At 43.1% G+C, this 17100-nt stretch overlaps 2 protein-coding genes across 2 annotated transcripts in view; one reads left to right on the top strand and one right to left on the bottom strand.

The window, feature by feature from the left end:
- TRAPPC3L (trafficking protein particle complex subunit 3L) overlaps window positions 1-14586 on the top strand; it is a 40683-nt gene extending 26097 nt beyond the window's left edge. Inside the window, exons 4-5 of the mRNA XM_045865372.3 lie at window positions 6827-7012; window positions 11318-14586. Of these exons, the coding sequence (XP_045721328.1) occupies window positions 6827-7012; window positions 11318-11437 (306 nt within the window). The 3' untranslated portion in view covers window positions 11438-14586. The remainder of the gene's footprint in view (window positions 1-6826; window positions 7013-11317) is intronic.
- On the bottom strand, window positions 253-5907 carry CALHM5 (calcium homeostasis modulator family member 5). The gene is made up of 2 exons (XM_045865371.3): window positions 5246-5907; window positions 253-1753 (listed from the first exon to the last, which is right to left on the bottom strand). The coding sequence occupies exons 1-2, from the start codon at window positions 5783-5785 to the stop codon at window positions 1364-1366; spliced, it is 930 nt and encodes a 309-aa protein (XP_045721327.1). The 5' UTR covers window positions 5786-5907; the 3' UTR covers window positions 253-1363.
- Window positions 14587-17100: the final 2514 nt, after the last annotated feature.

Below are 17100 nucleotides of genomic sequence, written 5' to 3'. Positions count from 1 at the left end.
TTTTAGATTTTATCTATTTATTTGAGAGAGAGAATGAGAGACAGAGAGCACGAGAGGGAAGCGGGTCAGAGGGAGAAGCAGACTCCCTGCTGAGCAGGGAGTCCGATGCGGGACTCGATCCCGGGACTCCAGGATCATGACCTGAGCCGAAGGCAGTCGCTCAACCAACTGAGCCACCCAGGCACCCCGAAAAAAATGTTTTAATATATAATATTAATATATTTGTCTTTATATGAATACAGTCATAAAGCGTGTGTGTATTTTTTTAATGTAGAAAGGGGTCCGTGAAGACAGAAGTGCCTATGGCCCCCAAAGCCATAACATAGCCCTGCCTGTAGGGACATACTTCCAGTGCACAGTGGAAACATGTGAAAAGCTCTGAATTTTAGGCATCGTATCCTTTCGATGTGTTATTCTTGAGAACTGCTGTCTTCAGATTCCAAGGAAACGAAGTCCAAATGGTAGAATTTCCTACGTCCTTGAAAGGCAATAGAATAGATTTGCGAGACAAGCATTTCCTGTGACTGCACTGCAGATCCTGCTGTCTACAGCCCTCTGTTAAGAGGGCCTTGCTTACTCACAAGTCACCGCTGCTGCCCCCAGACGCCTTGACCAATTTTTTTTTTTTTTTTAAGGTTTTATTTATTTGACAGAGAGAAAGACAGCCAGAGAGGGAACACAAGCAGGGGGAGCGGGAGAGGGAGAAGCAGGCTTCCCGCCGGGCAGGGAGCCCGATGTGGGCCTAGATCCCAGGACCCTGGGATCATGACCTGAGCTGAAGGCAGACGCTTAACTGACTGAGCCACCCAGGCGCCCTTGACCAATGTTTACATAGAGGAGCCGAACTTCTTGCATGAGTTTCACGGTCAAACCATAAAATCTTAGACCTTGAAGCCACTGGGGACGCCTGGGTGGCTCAGTCGTTAAGCATCTGCCTTCAGCTCAGGTCATGATCCTGGAATCCTGGGATCGAGCCCCGCGTCATCGTTGGGCTCCCTGCTCAGCGGGGAGCCTGCTTCTCCCTCTCCCTCTCTCCCTTTGCCCTTCTCTCCCCCCGCTCTCTCTCTCTCTCAAATGAATACCTAAAATTTATTTTAAAAAAAAGAACCTGAAGCCACTGAACCCCAACCCCCCATCAGTGGAAGAGCCCCTTTCTCACCATCCTTGACCACTCCCTCGGCATCAGTTTGAGCACATCCTGACACTGCCTGCCCTTGGGAGCTGCAAAGCTGCTTCCCTTTGGGTTCTTGTCTTCAAGGAAATACTGTGAGAAAACCCAGACATAAACTGGTTGCTACGGATGCAGCCGAAATGTCAGAATGAGTGTACCCCTGAACTCCACGAGTCCGTGGTGGTGGATGCACTACACACTGTGGGCAGTACCCACAAGTACCATTGTGGTCTCATCATCCTCGGGGCTCAGTTCCAGACCGTCCTCCACCACCTTATGCAGGGTGCTGTAATGTTGCTGGCTTTGGTGAAAAGAATGGAGCTCGGAAGCCGCCTCCCAGGCTGCAAAGGTGGGCATGGGGAAGACTTCTGGCCTCTTGTTTTCAAAAAAGCATTTCAGGTTTCTCTCACTCAGCTTCTTGGCATACTCCAGGAATGTATTTTCCAACTGCTCCTTCTCCTTTTGTGCGTACGTCTTCCAAAAACTCAGCTGAAGGTAGCTAACTTTAGATCGGCAGCGAGCGTAACATGTGGTGAGCAGAGAGAAGAAAGATGCTGAACAAATCAGGCACCATCCTAGAATCTTAGAAAGAAAGAAACATTGAGGACGTGCAAAAGCAAAGCCACTTCCCAGGGGGCGGAGGTGGTGTTACTGGTAAGTGTATGGCTAAATTAATACCACAGTCATTGCCATGTCTCAGTGGAAATCCTTCATGTTAATTTTTTAACAATACTTTTTTAACAGTCAAAGTAAATGTGGGTTTATCTAATCCCTATCATCCATCCCACCCACCATTGCTGGTATGCAAAGAAATAACCAGAAGGCAGACAAATGGAAAAGAGCAAAAATATAAATTATCCAAGAATCAGGTAAACCAAGCCCTCAAATAGTATTAGTTATTAAAGGAAAGAATTCCGTGCATGAGTGAATGTGATTATCGGAGCAAATGAACATTTTCTCAGCCAAGAGTTTTCAGGCATTGATAAATACATATTCGTGGCTAGTGACTGATTTTTCCATGTTACGTTGTTTGCAGAGAACAACGGACCCTCTCTGAGAAAAATTCCATTACTCATCATCCATCATTAAGTGAGAGAGACATAATAGAATGGGGAAACTGAAGCTAGAAAAATTGAACGGCCGCAGAAAAGCCAAGAAAAAAAAAAAAAAGAGTCATTCTAAACCTTCAGGATAATTGGTTCAGAATTTTGGTAATTAGAAAAAAAAAAATTCCTTTTTGAGTACAAACTGGTTCAACTGGCATTTTTTTTCCCTGAATTTTAAAAGCAGAACTCTAAATAGCTCAACTGGCCTTCTAAACTTTCTTGTTGTTCTTAATTATATTTGTCACAATTAGAATTAATTTCCTATTTGGGCAACTAACAGAGCCCTTTCACAGTTTCTCTTGACATTTTCATTAAATGACTCTTAGTATTTCTCAGCAAATGGGCCTATTTGAAAATAGAAGCAATAATCTGCAAATGAACCCATTCAGACCATAACAGAACTACAAACAAGCCCTGATGCTTTAAACCGGGAGTTCCCACCCTCCGGCTCAGACTATGGTGTCATTGTGAAGGCCTCGGACTCCACATGAATGCCAACTCTGGACTGGCCCTAGGTGGCTTTAAATCTCAACCTTCCCCTCCCTGTGGGTGTTCTCATTTCCTATGGGTGCCTCACTTCCTCAATTGTAAAATGGGGGTTACCCACCTCAGAGGGGAATCTGGGGGGTTAAAATAAGACAATGTAGACATACATACGCCTTCAGGAAGTGTTAGCTAGTATCACATGCTGCTATTTTTCAAACGGATAGATGTTTATGTAAAAGCATTACTGAGCTCATGGTATCTTTCTGACATGATTTGTGAATGAGGCACAGCTCCTATCGTATGAAAGTCCTCATAGTTACCTTGAGTCACTTGTGGTTGGCTACTTCAGATCTTCCTCTTCTCTTCATCGCCTCCCTTCCTCTTTCCACACAGCCGGGCCTCCTCTAGGCCAGTAGGCCATCTCACCTCAGTATCATGAGCCAATTCTGCTTGAGTTACACTATTTGATCAACTACAGACACTTCCTCCCATGTCGCATCCTAGCATCACCTTGCTCTCACCTGAGTGCTGAGCACTGAGCCCTTTTGTTCTTCCCCAATTCATAGTACCCAGAACCTAACTAGACATGGTGGATGCTCCCACCCCAGCCCTCAATATGTTCCATTGTGCATGACTCCACCCACCCCCCCAAACCCTGGCAGTTTTCTCATTAACTTAGAACACTTACTCTGCGTCAGCCCCTGTATGCCCATGTATGTCCATCATCTCTACACCTTCCAGCAACCCCCCAAGGGAGGTGTTATTAGTCCCAACTATGAGGAAACAGGGGCTCGGAGGGGTCAAACCATGAGCTCGGGGTCACAGAGCTGGTAGGTGGTAGAATCAGGATTCAAACCCAAGGCTGGCCAACTCTAAGACCAAGCTCTGGCCACTAGTCCATGCGACTTCCTTAAGAATAGAGAGCCACCTGGCTGGATTTCTTGTTTCTTTGCCCCACCCATGGCTGGGGCACTTTTTCCACCCCCACCCACATACCCAACTATTGATCTGGACTGTTTGTTGCTCCTGAACCACTGTGGTCAGCACCTGCCACTGACACAGCTCTCCTTGTCCACATCCCACACGCATCATCCCCTAGAAATCAGCCCCAGGTCCTTCTCATTCTGCTGTTAAGTAAACAGGTGGTGTGCCCAGGCTAAGCGATGACAGGATATGCATGATTTCCTTATGCCTGTGTCTGGAGAAGAAAAGCTCACAAGTGGTAAGTGTTTGGATCTGGTGCTAACCGAATAGAGTCTGGTGCCTGAGGACATAAATCATAAATCACTCATTGTATCATAACATTCGGAATTAATACTTTCCTTCAACAAAAGGAGGAAGACAGTGGGATCCTGGCATGTTTTCATTAAGGATGTGCTTTATGCATTAAACAAAGGATTTTGTCGGGGGGCATTTTTAGGCTCATCAGTTTATGTAAAAAGTACGGTGTGACTCTACCTCCAACCAGCTTTGGAAAGTATGATTTTACTTATTTATTTTGGGGGGGGAAGTATGATTTTAAAACCAGACTGCCCTGATGTGTTGTCGAAAAGGCAAGTCCTTGTTGAAAAGGTAAAATTATCTTCCTTTCAGTGCCTTTCTTCTGAAACCAATGGCATTCCTGACAAATTGCGAATCTGTTTATCTACTCTGATTAGCTGTTTTGGTTTGGGGATTGTGACCCTACGACTCAGCAGGAGGAATTCAGTCTTTTCCTGAGGTCAGGGCTAGGCTTCACATCTGGAGTTGTGCTCAGGTTCCTGGAAGGATGACAAGCCACTTCCCTGTGTCAGTTAAGTAAAGCTACAGTTCAGCTTCTTTAGCTGTAAAGAGCACAAAGAGCAGAGGACGTAACTTCCCTAGAGAATATGGTCCCTTTTCACTAACGGCTATTTAAAGACTGGTGATGCCCACTTTACCAGGAAATTTTTCTCAATCTTGACAATATTTATACACAGAGAAAACAGTGGCCAGAAATCATTTGAGGGAATCTCTACACTAATTATATTACGTGCCGCTTTGAAAAACATCCGCTCCTTTGGTTCAGCTGAATTTTAATAGATGAATGCTCTCTGCGTGTGTTTTTCTGAGAAACCAGTTTGAAAATAAATAATTGATAGGAGGCAGTAATTTCTAATTACAGCTGTGCCATTAACACTCAATTATGAGTTAGTGTCATGCATTATTTACCAAGTCAACCCAGAGAGATTGTTTTAAAAGCACTTAAGTATTTACATATGCATAACCCAGAGGATATTTTCTTTTCGGAAGTGGAAAAGACAATCCAGTCAGCAATTTTACTGAGCCACCAACCTCTAAAAAAGCTTTTCCTGAGATTGTCTCCACGCTGCATCGTGTTCCAATTTTCCTTTAGTTTCAAAGTGTCCTAGCAGGATGCAGACTCAGCTCTGCCTGAAAGGAGTACCCGAGAGAATCCTTCAAGCTCCTCCTGGGAGAGAAAGACGAGTTTGTCCTTCCTTACCTGAGACTGGGCTTGAAGGGACAGCTTCACTTCTTCATTGTCCGCGGGTGTCATGCTGGTTTTGCCACAAGAGACTTTGTGAAGTTCATCCCGGCACTCTTGGGGCTTGCCCTGGCAAATCAGTCCCACGAGTCTTGAACTTTTGGTCCCACTCATGGCACATTCGTAAAAAGTCCCATTGAGCAGAGCCACAGAAAGCCACATCATCGGAGCCACCAGGGAACTCAGAGTGATCTGACCGAGGACATAGAAAAAGCGGCAACTGTGGCCTTTGGGGAAGATTTTCCTGGGATTCACACAGCAGCCTGTGAAGAGCCTCCAAGACTTGCCGTTCAGGAAGAATCCCAGGATCAGTAACACCCAAGCAGGAGCGAAGAGGAAAACCAGCCCATAGACCACATTCTCGGTGCTGCAGGGACACTTAAAAGCCACCAGGGAAAAGAGACGCTCACTCCCCACGGTCAGCAGAGCCATGAAGCTGTACCCAATAACAGTTTTCTGGTTGAGGAAGAATTTTAAAATCCCCTGAAAAGCATCCATGCTGAAGAGACACCAAGGGAAAAGGCTTTGCCCTTATTTATTGTCTGAGCCGCTGTGGCAGTGGCCGAGGGTGGAGCTCTTTCTTCTTTAGAAACAACAGTACTCCTTCTTCGGACTGAATTCAGCCAGATAAGGAAACAATGTCATTCCCCAGGAATGAGTATTTCCCAACCATGTTCAGATAATGCCTCCTACTGGTGGGTTTTGCGCCAGGGAACCGGGGCCAAAACACTGAGAATCAGAGTAAATTCAAAGTGCACCACTTCTATTTTATATTATTTTCACGCTGCTTGGTTCTCAATCATAGATAGCAATAAGAGTCTAGAAATTTTCCAGCCAGAGGAATCAACGTGAGCAGAAACAGGTTTCAGCCAATTCACTGGGAGCCAAGTCACGTCTCCAAGCCGGGAGTCTCGTGATGGCTTTTCCCTTCCTGCTTAAGACCTGCTACTTTGGCTACTTTGCCTTAAGATCTGAAAGATTCATTTTACATCCTCTTAAACTGGCTAGTGTCAGAGACTTGAGCCAAATTTTAGGATTTGGGCTATTCAAAATTTAGATGGAAAAGTTTAGGGAACATTTGAGTTTTGAATGAAAGACAAAATGAGAAGGGTCCCCGTCGCTTCTTTCCCAGGCGATCATAGCAACCTCTCGATTAGTATCTCTGCCTTTGACCTCAAGCCCACCCCTACCCTCAACCCTAATGATGACAAATATTTTAATTTCTTACCCTCCTGAACAATATTTATTTTTGAAAACGATTTTTCGAGAAATAATGCTTAACTCTGTTTCATAAAGCATATTGTTTTCACAGAAAACTAGTCCCTTAGGATATTCCACAAAAATGAAAGGGTTTAAGACTTATACAGGTCATAGGGTCAGTACATTTCAAAGCTGAGTGTGAACCCAGACTCCCTGACTACAAACTCCACATGCTTAACCATCGTGCTGCACTGACTGGAACAGAGTAATTGGGTGCTCTGCTAATAGATATCTGCTCTAGACCAAGTTTTAGTAGAATTTTTTTTCCCTCTTTATTAGGTTGCCTTTAAGATGTACTTGGGGATTACACCAAGTGTGACCTGTAACAATTCAAGCAGGACTGAATTTTCCCTGATCCTAGACAAGAATCCGCTGGTGGAGTTTGTGGAAGAGCTCCCCGCCGGGCGATCCTCTCTGTGCTACTGCAATTTACTCTGTGGGATTATCAGAGGTGCCCTGGAAATGGTAAAGCACGTATTTCATTTTGCCAGGTGTATTTGTTAGCTAGGGCTGTGTAGCAAATGACCCCCCAAATACAACTGCTTAAAACAGCAAACACTTATTATCTCACACAGTTTCTAAGAATCAGAAATCAAAACAACAAATTCTTACTATCTCACACAGTTTCTAAGAGTCAGAAATCTGCGAAGAGTTTTGCTGAGAGCACTTAGCTCTTGTGACTAGGAGCCTTTCAGAGCTTAATACCGGCACAGTCCCGCCGTTGGTCAGGGCCGCCGTGGTGAAGACTTGACGCAGGCTAGAAAATCCACCTCCAGGCTTACTCACGTGACCTCAGCGCCTGGCTGGTGGCTAGAGGCTTCATGAAATTCCTTGCCACATAAGCCTCTTGGTAGGTCCGGTCCCAACAGGTGCTGCCAACCCTGGTACAGAGTGGGAGGGTGCTACCTGCCGGTGTGACGAGCAGGAGGCGGAGATCATTGCAGTCTGTTTTGGAGGCTGGCTCCCACACCTGAGTTATTCATTGACTTAACAAAGGCAGTGATCAGCATCTGTTAAAAGGCAGTGAGCACACAAGATGAGTAAGACATAGTCACTGCCCTTTAAGAGTTTCTGTCCAGTAGAGAAGTCAGATGTGTGAAGAAGTGTGGATAATGGCTATGGGAGGAGCTGGGTTGGGTTGGGTGGTGAGGCAGGGAAGACTTCCTAGAGAAACTCTGGGCTGGCATGTGAAGGATAAATAGGAGTTAGGGGAAGCAAGGCTTTAGGGTGAGGGGAGCAGGGCAAAAGAATATTCCCGGTAAAAGCAGCATGTCCAAAGGCACAAAAAGAATGTTTCAGTAGAGGAACAAGGAACTTGAATGAGTTCAGTGTGGGTGACATGTAGACTGAGAGAAATACTGTCATGAAAAAGGAGGGTTCACTTCTTTACAGAGGCCTGATTTTTTTTTTTTTTTTACCTATCTTAATGCAAAGACTACATTTTATCTGTCTCCCATAATGTACAGCATTGACACATAGTAGACTGAATATATATGTTGAATAAAAGAAAGAGAATGATCTGAAATTTTTCCAGTTCTAGGGTAAGGAGAAGAGGTTTCCATAGATTGGGTACGTGGATAGCTTCCCTGTGATTCAGCCTCTTGGGGAGGAGCCCATCCTGCTTGAAAGTTTTCCAATCTCATTACAAAGGTTCTTTGTCCAGGTCATGAACTTGCCATATTTCACTTTTTGGGACCTGACTGTAAGAAAATTGGGGATACCATCTTCCAGTCTTTAACATTGCTGTCCATCAGGAAGAGAAGGAAACTAGGAAGGTGAATGATCTTCCCTGTTCCTCTAATCTGGGATACAGACACTGTGACCCCTCCTCCTAGGGAGGTTCTCCAAGTTACGGTTTAGTTTTCTGTACTGGGGAAGTCAGTGATGTCAACTCCTCCAAAAGAACTTCCTGGTCCTATTTCTGAATTGAGACTTGAATGTTGTAGCACTTCAGGGTCACGACTTCTTAGAAACCTGGCTTGAGTTGTTCATAGACCTGCAAGAATCTCCTCGGCCGGCCGTCCTCTGGGCCAGCATGTTCCTCTCCCCAACCTCCCAGAAGTAACCTTCGTTCTCAGTGTTCCTTTTCGCTCTCTGGCCTTAACTTCATAGTCGCATTTCTCCCCTTGACTATTACTTGTCTCTTTTCGCTCCCCCTATTCCTCGTGGGGGGTGCTCTTTGAGAGCTGTTTTCACAGTCCTTTATAACTCCCCCCAGAGGCCTGATTTTTAAAAAGTGGCAGGGGGCATTCATATGACCCAAGCTTGGGAATTTAGACTTTTGTAATGAAAGCAGCAGAGACCCGGTATAGGTTGATAAACAAGGGAATGATATTTTGAAATTTGTGGTTTAGGAATTTCATTCCTTTGTCGTCAAAGTGAAAGTATACATCGTACAGGGTACGCTGCTGAAGGGAAGAAGAGGGCAGTTGGGAAGCTGTGATGGTAACCTCAAGAAAAAACAGAATAGGGGCGCCTGGGTGGCTCAGTTGGTTAAGCGACTGCCTTCGGCTCCGGTCATGATCTCAGGGTCCTGGGATCGAGCCCCGCATTGGGCTCCCTGCTCTGCGGGAAGCCTGCTTCTCCCTCTCCCACTCCCCCTGCTTGTGTTCCCTCTCTCGCTGTCTCTCTCTGTGTCAAATAAATAAATAAAGTCTTTAATAAAGCCCTGACAATAGGAGTGGAGGGGAGAAGACCGATTTGAACAACATTAAGAAGGCAGATTAGTAAGTAATTAGACTGAAGACTAGGTTATCAGTTGACTGAAAGAGACAAGATTGGGAAAAGGAGTCAGGAATTATTCAGGGTTCTGAGCAACCTGTAAGGATGGTTGCACTGTTAACCAAGAGAGTTCAAACCAGGGAGGGGTACAGTGGGGGTTAGGAGAGACAACATGAGAAGTTGGGAGGTTCTGGAGTGGAGGTGTCCACACAGGCAAGTGATGATATCCAATAAGCAGTTGTACACATGTCTGAAAGCCACAGAGAGATGTGGACCGAAGAGGCATTGGAACTGTCAAAAGATCGGTCGGAGGTGTGTAGAGGAAGAAGGAAAAGGAGTCACGGGCAGAACCCTAGGAAGCAATAACATGTACTGAGTAAGTTGAAGAGAGAATACAAAGGCTGCAAAGGATACCAAGAAGGAGGAATCAGAGGTGGGGAAAATACCAGGACAGAATGGAGTCAGAAACAAATGAGGAGAATATTTCAAGAAGAGGGAGTGATTCACAAGGTCAAGGACAGCAGAGAAGCTTAAGTAAAACAAGACCTGAAAAATAGTCAAAACACGTAGGGACTGAAAAGTCAGGAAGGACCTTAGTAAAAGCTGGTTTGGGAAAGCGAAGGAAGAAGAAGACAATCTGTCAAAGACTGTCGAGCCAAGGGCAGCTTAGAAAAAAATAATAGTCCACAAAGTGTCATTTTTCCAGAAGCTTAGCTATTAAGAGTGCCGGGACCAGAGAGTCCCCAAAGACTAAACGTGTGTCGACCTACACAATAATGAGGCATTCATGTAATTTTTGATTATTGGTGATGATTAGAGGAAGGATATAATAACAGATAATCCAGAAGAATAAAACAATCAAAATAATGTATTATTCACACAGATCTTCCATGCTTCTATCCTACCAATTTTTTAAAGGTTTGTCCTATCCAGAAATTAAGAAAAGGGAAGAGAAAGGTTCTGGGAGCTTATAAGCAAAGGGATGAACCATAAAACAAAGGCAAAAATAGGATGAGGAATTCTCCAGCTTTCACAGATAACAGTTGATTCTAGTGCTATATGACAAACAGGTACCAGACCTCATATGGCCTCAAATATATATCCAAATAGCTTCAGTGTAGCTTCCTTGCTTATTTCACTTGACCTGCTATTAAATTTTGACAAAGACAAAAATGATCTCATGGGGAGCAATGAGGGTGAATCTAGCTTCTATATTTCAATTGCCTACTAGACCCAGGCTTTTCCATTTATTATTTGCTTTTACCAACCAAGTACTTTTGCTTAGTTATCTTATTTATCCCAATGACTTAAAATAGCTGAATGGACACTCTGTTGAGGGTAGTAGGTCAGCAATATGCTGCCGTTATGTGAATACATTTTAATGAACAGAGAAGTAAGCCCTGTGGGATTACTTCAATGTGTGGGAAGTGGCAAATGCTTTACAGTGGAAAAGAAGGGCTGGATATCAAATATTCATGTCTGTAATTTCAATCTTTAATTTTATATTTATAATTTATTTAGCTGATACTTTTTCAAAGCTCTTAAAGCCATAAGTGATTGCTCAATGTTGTTAGGACAAGTGATTATGTTATTTAGCTGATGATAGAATGACTGAACGCAAGTCAGTTGGAAAGAAATCGTTTGAGAATCCATTTATCCTTGGAAGTTCTGCTTGACAAGGCACATTGGCTCAAAGCTATCTTTGAGTTGGGAATTTGTGTTCTTCTTGAGATGGACCCATAGTTCAGCTGTGCACTGTGAGCAAGAGTGGGCCCATATCTCTGGGCTTGCCCCACAATCATCCGGGTTGGGCCTGGCCTGGCGTACCCTTCTCTTTGCAGACTCACACCACAGAGCTGACACACAGCCAGACCATCTCTGGAGGACACACAATAAACGGCCCTTCATCCACAGAGCAAGCTCTTTTTTATCATCCCGTAAGGAAAGTCAGCCCCTTATAGGGTAAATAGAGCTGAAAACAGAGAAAAATGTAGAGGTTTTTTTTTTAAAACCTAAATGACACAAGCCTGTTTCTTTTTCCTTTCCTAGATTCATTTGGCTGCTGATGTTACATTCTTGCAAGACAGACTGAAAGGCGACCGTGTGACAGAAATAGGAATAACATTTCTGAGAAAGCTAGATGAGAAAAAATACAGACGGAAAAAATGAAGCATTGCATGCACAATGCCACAGGGGGGCCAACTGAGGATTAATATTATCTAAACATACAGAGCCATAGAAATTTTGAATTGTTTAATAATAGCATGGGCTTTAAAAGGCTTATATATCAGCCAGAAATTTGAAGTGCAGGGCACTAGGTTTTAAAGATTTTTTTTCTTTGCTGATAAATTATACATTTTCAATCTTATGTCCATTAGATTTCATATACAAATAACTCCTTATAAGATAGCATATATGAATTCACATATCATATAGCCCATCCTAACAGAGTCCAGTGATTTCATTTACTTATGGTAATGGAAAAAAAAAAAAGCATACAAACTACACAGTTGGTGTATCCATCCATTCTCATTGGAAAAAATAGATAAATGATACAATATAGAGTTCACGATATAGAGACAATTTCTAGATACTGTATATTGCATTCTCTATAGAAACAGTGCCATTTATAACACTTTTCCATATTTTTGAGTAACTATGGGTATGATTTCTTTCATATATTGGCTTGGTTTGTCACTTCAGCCTCCTGAAGCTGCTCTCTCTTGATTTATAATTACCAAGGCAAGCTATTTATTTGCATGCTAATTCTGAAATATTTTTAAGGAGCATTTAGTTTTAATTCATGTAACTTTTAGATAGTATTAACCAAATGTCTTCCTATTCTCATGAAACATTGCTGATGGTCAGGCCAGGAAACCTCTAAAATGAGAGGTAAATAATGTTTTTTGAAAATACTTTCTTACCCCAAAGCTTATTCAGTTAGAATTTTTGCTGTCATTTTTATCCCCCCAAAAACCTTACAAAGCATGCTTTGACTGTGGCCAGAACATATTTAAAATTCAAAATGTACTGGATTCAATAAACAATAATCTTTACCAGACCATCAGCATACGCAGGAAGCTTCTATGCAGTCCAGAATCTGCTGGGCTCTGCAGAGAACTGAAATTCCAAGTAAGTTACAATTAGTGTGGGTCCATCAGTTAAAACTGGTGTAAATGATATGATCGTGGTAGACCTCAACTAGGACTCAGGAGCCTAAAGACACAGTCCCAGGTCTGTTTCTAGTGGATTCAGCTGATCCTAACTGGTGGCTCAATCTTGGACAAGGCATGTAATCTCTCAAGTGCGCTCTCTCTCTCATGTATAAAATGGCACAATTGAAAAAAAATAAAAATTTAAAAATTTAAAAAAATTTAAAAAGGCACAACTGAACATGGTATCTTAAATTATATAAAAGAGTTTAAATGACATCAAAAAACACTGAACTTCCACATTTTTTGATTTTGAAGACTATGAGGAAATGGTTTGTTCCCTACCCATGCAGCTGTCTCTTCAAAAGGGCATCGAGGTCAGTATTAAGGACCAAATAGGGTCACTGGGGCAGCTGCAGCAACCATGGGAGGAACTTTAAGCCAGTTCCACAGAAGACCAGGTAGAATCGGGAAAATGAATATTACCTGACATCAGAAGGGACATCACAATGCCATGTATTTTAAACTGATGCCTCCAGAAGAATGTTTGCCTGCCATCCATCCCAAAGCTTCTTTTAGGGATGTTTCCATCTTCTGTTCTGTTTCCTCTTTGCCTACACTCACCCCTCCAGGAACGCCAAATACTCATGTCTAAGGGCCTCCCTCTTAAATCAGTACCCAACTAGCCCTCTTGTAAATGTTCCATGCTCTGGAGTATTCTCTTACCTGACTACACCTTGCTCTCCTGTCTGTCCCAACCCAGCCATCCAACTGCCTTGGCCGGCTGTCTTCATGGCCCATCCACCTGAAGACAGCTGACGATGCGGAATGTCAGAACCAGTGATGGCTTCAGGATAAGGCTCATTCCCCATCCTTTTAGTCCCCCCCCTCACCTTAGAGAGGGAGACCAGTCTTTTGGATTGAATTTGTGGTATGGACAGTGACCTACTTAACCAAGAGAGAAGACTGTTTGTGCAGTAGTTCCCCCTTATCCACAGGGGATATGTTCCAAAACCCCCAGTGGATGCCTGAAGCCACGAATAGTACTGAACCCTATATATACTATGTTTTTCCTATATATATACGTACCTCTGATAAAGGTATGTTGTTTAATAGGTTCAATTTTTAAATTTAAATGAATGAAAATTAAATTAAAAGTTCATTTCCTCAGTCACACTAGTCACATTTTAAGTGTTCCGCATGCAGGCCATATGGGCTAGCGACTACTCTAATGTACAGCACAGGTCTGTAATTCCCAGTCAAAGATCCACGGGGTCTCCTTGACCTTGGACACCAAGAACTAATGGGGAGGATCCAGGTTAATAGAGAGGGAGAAAGGAGACAGAAAGAAAAAGGTAAGAAAGACCATCAGAGATCAATGAAATGCTGAGTGGTGACCCATAAAAACAGAAAAGTTTCTGTGTAAAGGTTTCATACTAAAGGAAGGTTGCACACCATCCTCTGGATTCCAAGTGTATTTTCACCCCCTTTGTGTGAGGCTGAGTCTTTCATTAGAAAGTTTCATTAGAAAGAAATAAAAGCCTTGTGGAAGTTGCACAGTGTAAATACAGAGTTTTTATTTCATAAAAGTCTTCCCTCTGAACCCCAAATCTTGATCAAAGCAGAGATTTTTATTGTCTTGGCAAAGCCAAAAGGGAAGAAAAGTTTGGGGCAGAGAGAGAGTTTATTGCTGTTCAAAAGACATCACCAGATTCCTATCTGAGCTGTTTACTGGTGAGACCTGCTGTGGGTGCCTATTCACTGTTTGAGTTGCCAGGAATCAGAAATACTTCCCTCAGCAGTCCTCATACTTGTTTATTGTCTTCTCAAAGCTCTTAGGTTCATCCAGTCATTATTAGAAGCCTGGCTCTCTTTAGCAGTTGGAATGGACTATTATGAATAAGTGGAAAGTTCCCTTTTCTCTCTGTTTATGAAGGACCAAAGTAGAAATATGGAAAACCAGATGCATGAAGTGAGACAATGACATTAAAACTCTTGTAACCAAAGAGGCCACTTTAATCAAGTTCTGCTAAATGTTAACTTTTGTAAACGTTCAAAGAGATGATATTATTCATTGTTAAGGGTCTGTCAGTTGGGACGGTAGACTCTGAGTGGTTGTTATATTTCACAGCCTCCTCCATCAGCTATGGAGGCTAATTAATTTCTCCTCAGTAACACCAAAGTCCATGATAGGTACCGCCCCAGCCATAGAAACTTGGTAGGACGAGCATTTTCTTCTTTGAAAAGAGAGCCAAGCGGGGGGGGGGGGAGGGGGGGGGGCGCCTGGGTGGTTCAGTCGTTAAGCGTCTTCCTTCGGCTCAGGTCATGATCTCAGGGTCCTGGGATCTGAGCCCCGCATCGGGCTCCCTGCTCAGTGCAGAGCCTGCTTCTCCCTCTCCTTCTGCCCCTCCCCCTGCTCGTTCTCTGTCGCTCACTCTCTCTCTCTCAAATAAATAAAGTCTTTAAAAAAAAAAAAAGGAGAGCAAAACTTTGTTTATCTTGCTTGGTTGCATATTTAAAAAAAAAAAAAATCTGTCCAGTTGTTGTACTTCTTCATTCTGGTAAACCTTCCAGAACTTTAGCTGGACATGACCAGTGGTTGACCAAGAGTGGTTCCGGCAAATAAGCAGACAGAAGGAAAGGGGATGTGGCAGTCTAGTGCACCAGTCTATAATCTGAGAAGGAGACACCCAGTTTTTACTCAATCCGCCATAGTCGCCTTAGAGCTGAGACCAAGGCATAGCCACAGCGATCATTAACAAAACTGTCTTTCTCAAGTGTTTCACTAAGAAAGGAGGCGCTGAACAAAACGCATCAATGGTTGGAAATCCTTCACTAAAAACATAAGAAAGAAATGTCCTAGGACAATTCTTTTTTCCCACTCCAACTCCAACTCCGTATTTCCCAATTAAATCTTTCTTTGTTTTTCTTCCTTCAGTTTCTTTTGTCTTCCATTTTTTCTTCTAGGAGCTCTGTTACCACTACATATGCTTCTTCTTCTTTTTCCCAAAGATTCTTCCTGCAACTCCTTTACTTCATCCTTTATTCCCTCTTCCACTTCCTTTACTTTCATTATGCTTAATGTAATGGATATTTGCTGGCTGCCTATATCTCCACCAATAGAATGGCATTTTTTTCTGTTCAGCTGCCCACCATTTTATTAGGCAACCCATCCTTCAGGAAAGGTCATCTCTATCCCCTGCTCCATCGCTATCCCCTGGGCACAGTGGCTCTATCCCAGTTGAAAATCACCACTTTGCCAGTCAGAGCTAAGCCAGTCAGGACATGGCATTCCCCAGACCACAATCATTGCTGCTGACATAGAGCGAGGACAAGGATGAATGGACTGAAAGAACAAAAGTCTGCCTGTTACGTGAGCTAATAAATTTACTGCATTCTTTGAGCAAGTAGAGTTGTGTTTCTGTTATAGTAATGCAATGAAGTTCACTGCATGATAAACAGGTGAAAGGTCTAGATAATTTGCAACGTATTGGAGAATACCAAAGAGAATAAACTTTATTATTACATTTTTCGTATGGTTGAATGCTCAATGAAATAAATTTGGCTTTACAATAGCTCTCCTCCTCACAAAAAGGAAAAGGTCACAGAAGAGAGAGACGAAAAACCATGCAGGATAGTGTACATACACCCAGCACACAAGTCCCAGAAAAGGGAGACGCCATAGGGAGAAGATATTTTGAATCAGCGGTAGCTCTTTAAAAACAAACAAAACTCATACATTTCAGGTACTTCAGCTATTTTTACTGGAAACTTAAATCCCATCAGGAATCACCCAGGGATTCCAAAGTCAGAACAATCCTGATTTCTGGAGCCTCCCAGTGGCCTAAATCTTCCAAGCCAGCAGACTACTTAGTGACTTGGTGTTTCCGAGCAGTGTGTGAATCACGTAGATTTTAATGGCTTAAAATAGGAAAGGCTAATTCCCTGTGGTCTGTGTATACCAAACAATAGAAGCACCTGGAAATGCTGCTTTCTTGGTTTTGGATTCAATTAAGATTTTTATCTGGTGCTAGGCACATCCATTATGTGGTGTGTCACTTAATTTTCATAACAATCTGCGAGGCATTAGGTGGGTAACAAAGACAAAGAGATGGATATGAAACTACAAAGGAGCTAAATTTACCCGTGCTTTAAGTGCATTAAGACCAGGCTGGTGAGTGGAGGGAGGGGGCAATGCTTGTCTCCTGTCTCCCTTGAGAGGCTGAGTGAGGGACCACAAGAAGAGGAGGTAGCTTGGAAAGAAGCTAATAAGCTGTGAATATTTTGAGTTTGAGGAGCCTTTGAAATATCCAAAAAACCTCAGAAGGTCAGAAGAGAGGCCTGGACTGAAGATGGGCTTTGGAGTCATCGATACATGGATAATAGGAGAAGCAGTGGATGTGGATGGCAGCATCTGTGGAGAGCATGGACTTCAGGAAATACAAGGAACAAAGAATCTTGACAAATACTACCATTCAAGAGGCAGCAGGGAAAGAAGAGCATAGGTGAGGTTGACCTTTCCATCACAGACAGAGATGGGAGAACCTGGTGACCTGAAAGCTAAGAGAGTCTCAAGGAGAACAGAGTGGTCAGAGGCATTAGATGCCACAGAAAAGCCAAGAAAGGCCAGGGAAGGGACATTGGGTTTGATAATGCAAGACATTTGAAGATACAGGAGAG

This window comes from Mirounga angustirostris, unplaced genomic scaffold (genome assembly GCF_029215605.1).
Source record: "Mirounga angustirostris isolate CCGP_5_RB_7025 unplaced genomic scaffold, mMirAng1.0.hap1 SCAF_8, whole genome shotgun sequence".
Lineage (NCBI taxonomy): Eukaryota > Metazoa > Chordata > Mammalia > Carnivora > Phocidae > Mirounga > Mirounga angustirostris.
The sequence above is the reverse complement of the archived record's forward strand: the minus strand, read 5'-3'. Positions and strand labels throughout refer to the sequence as shown.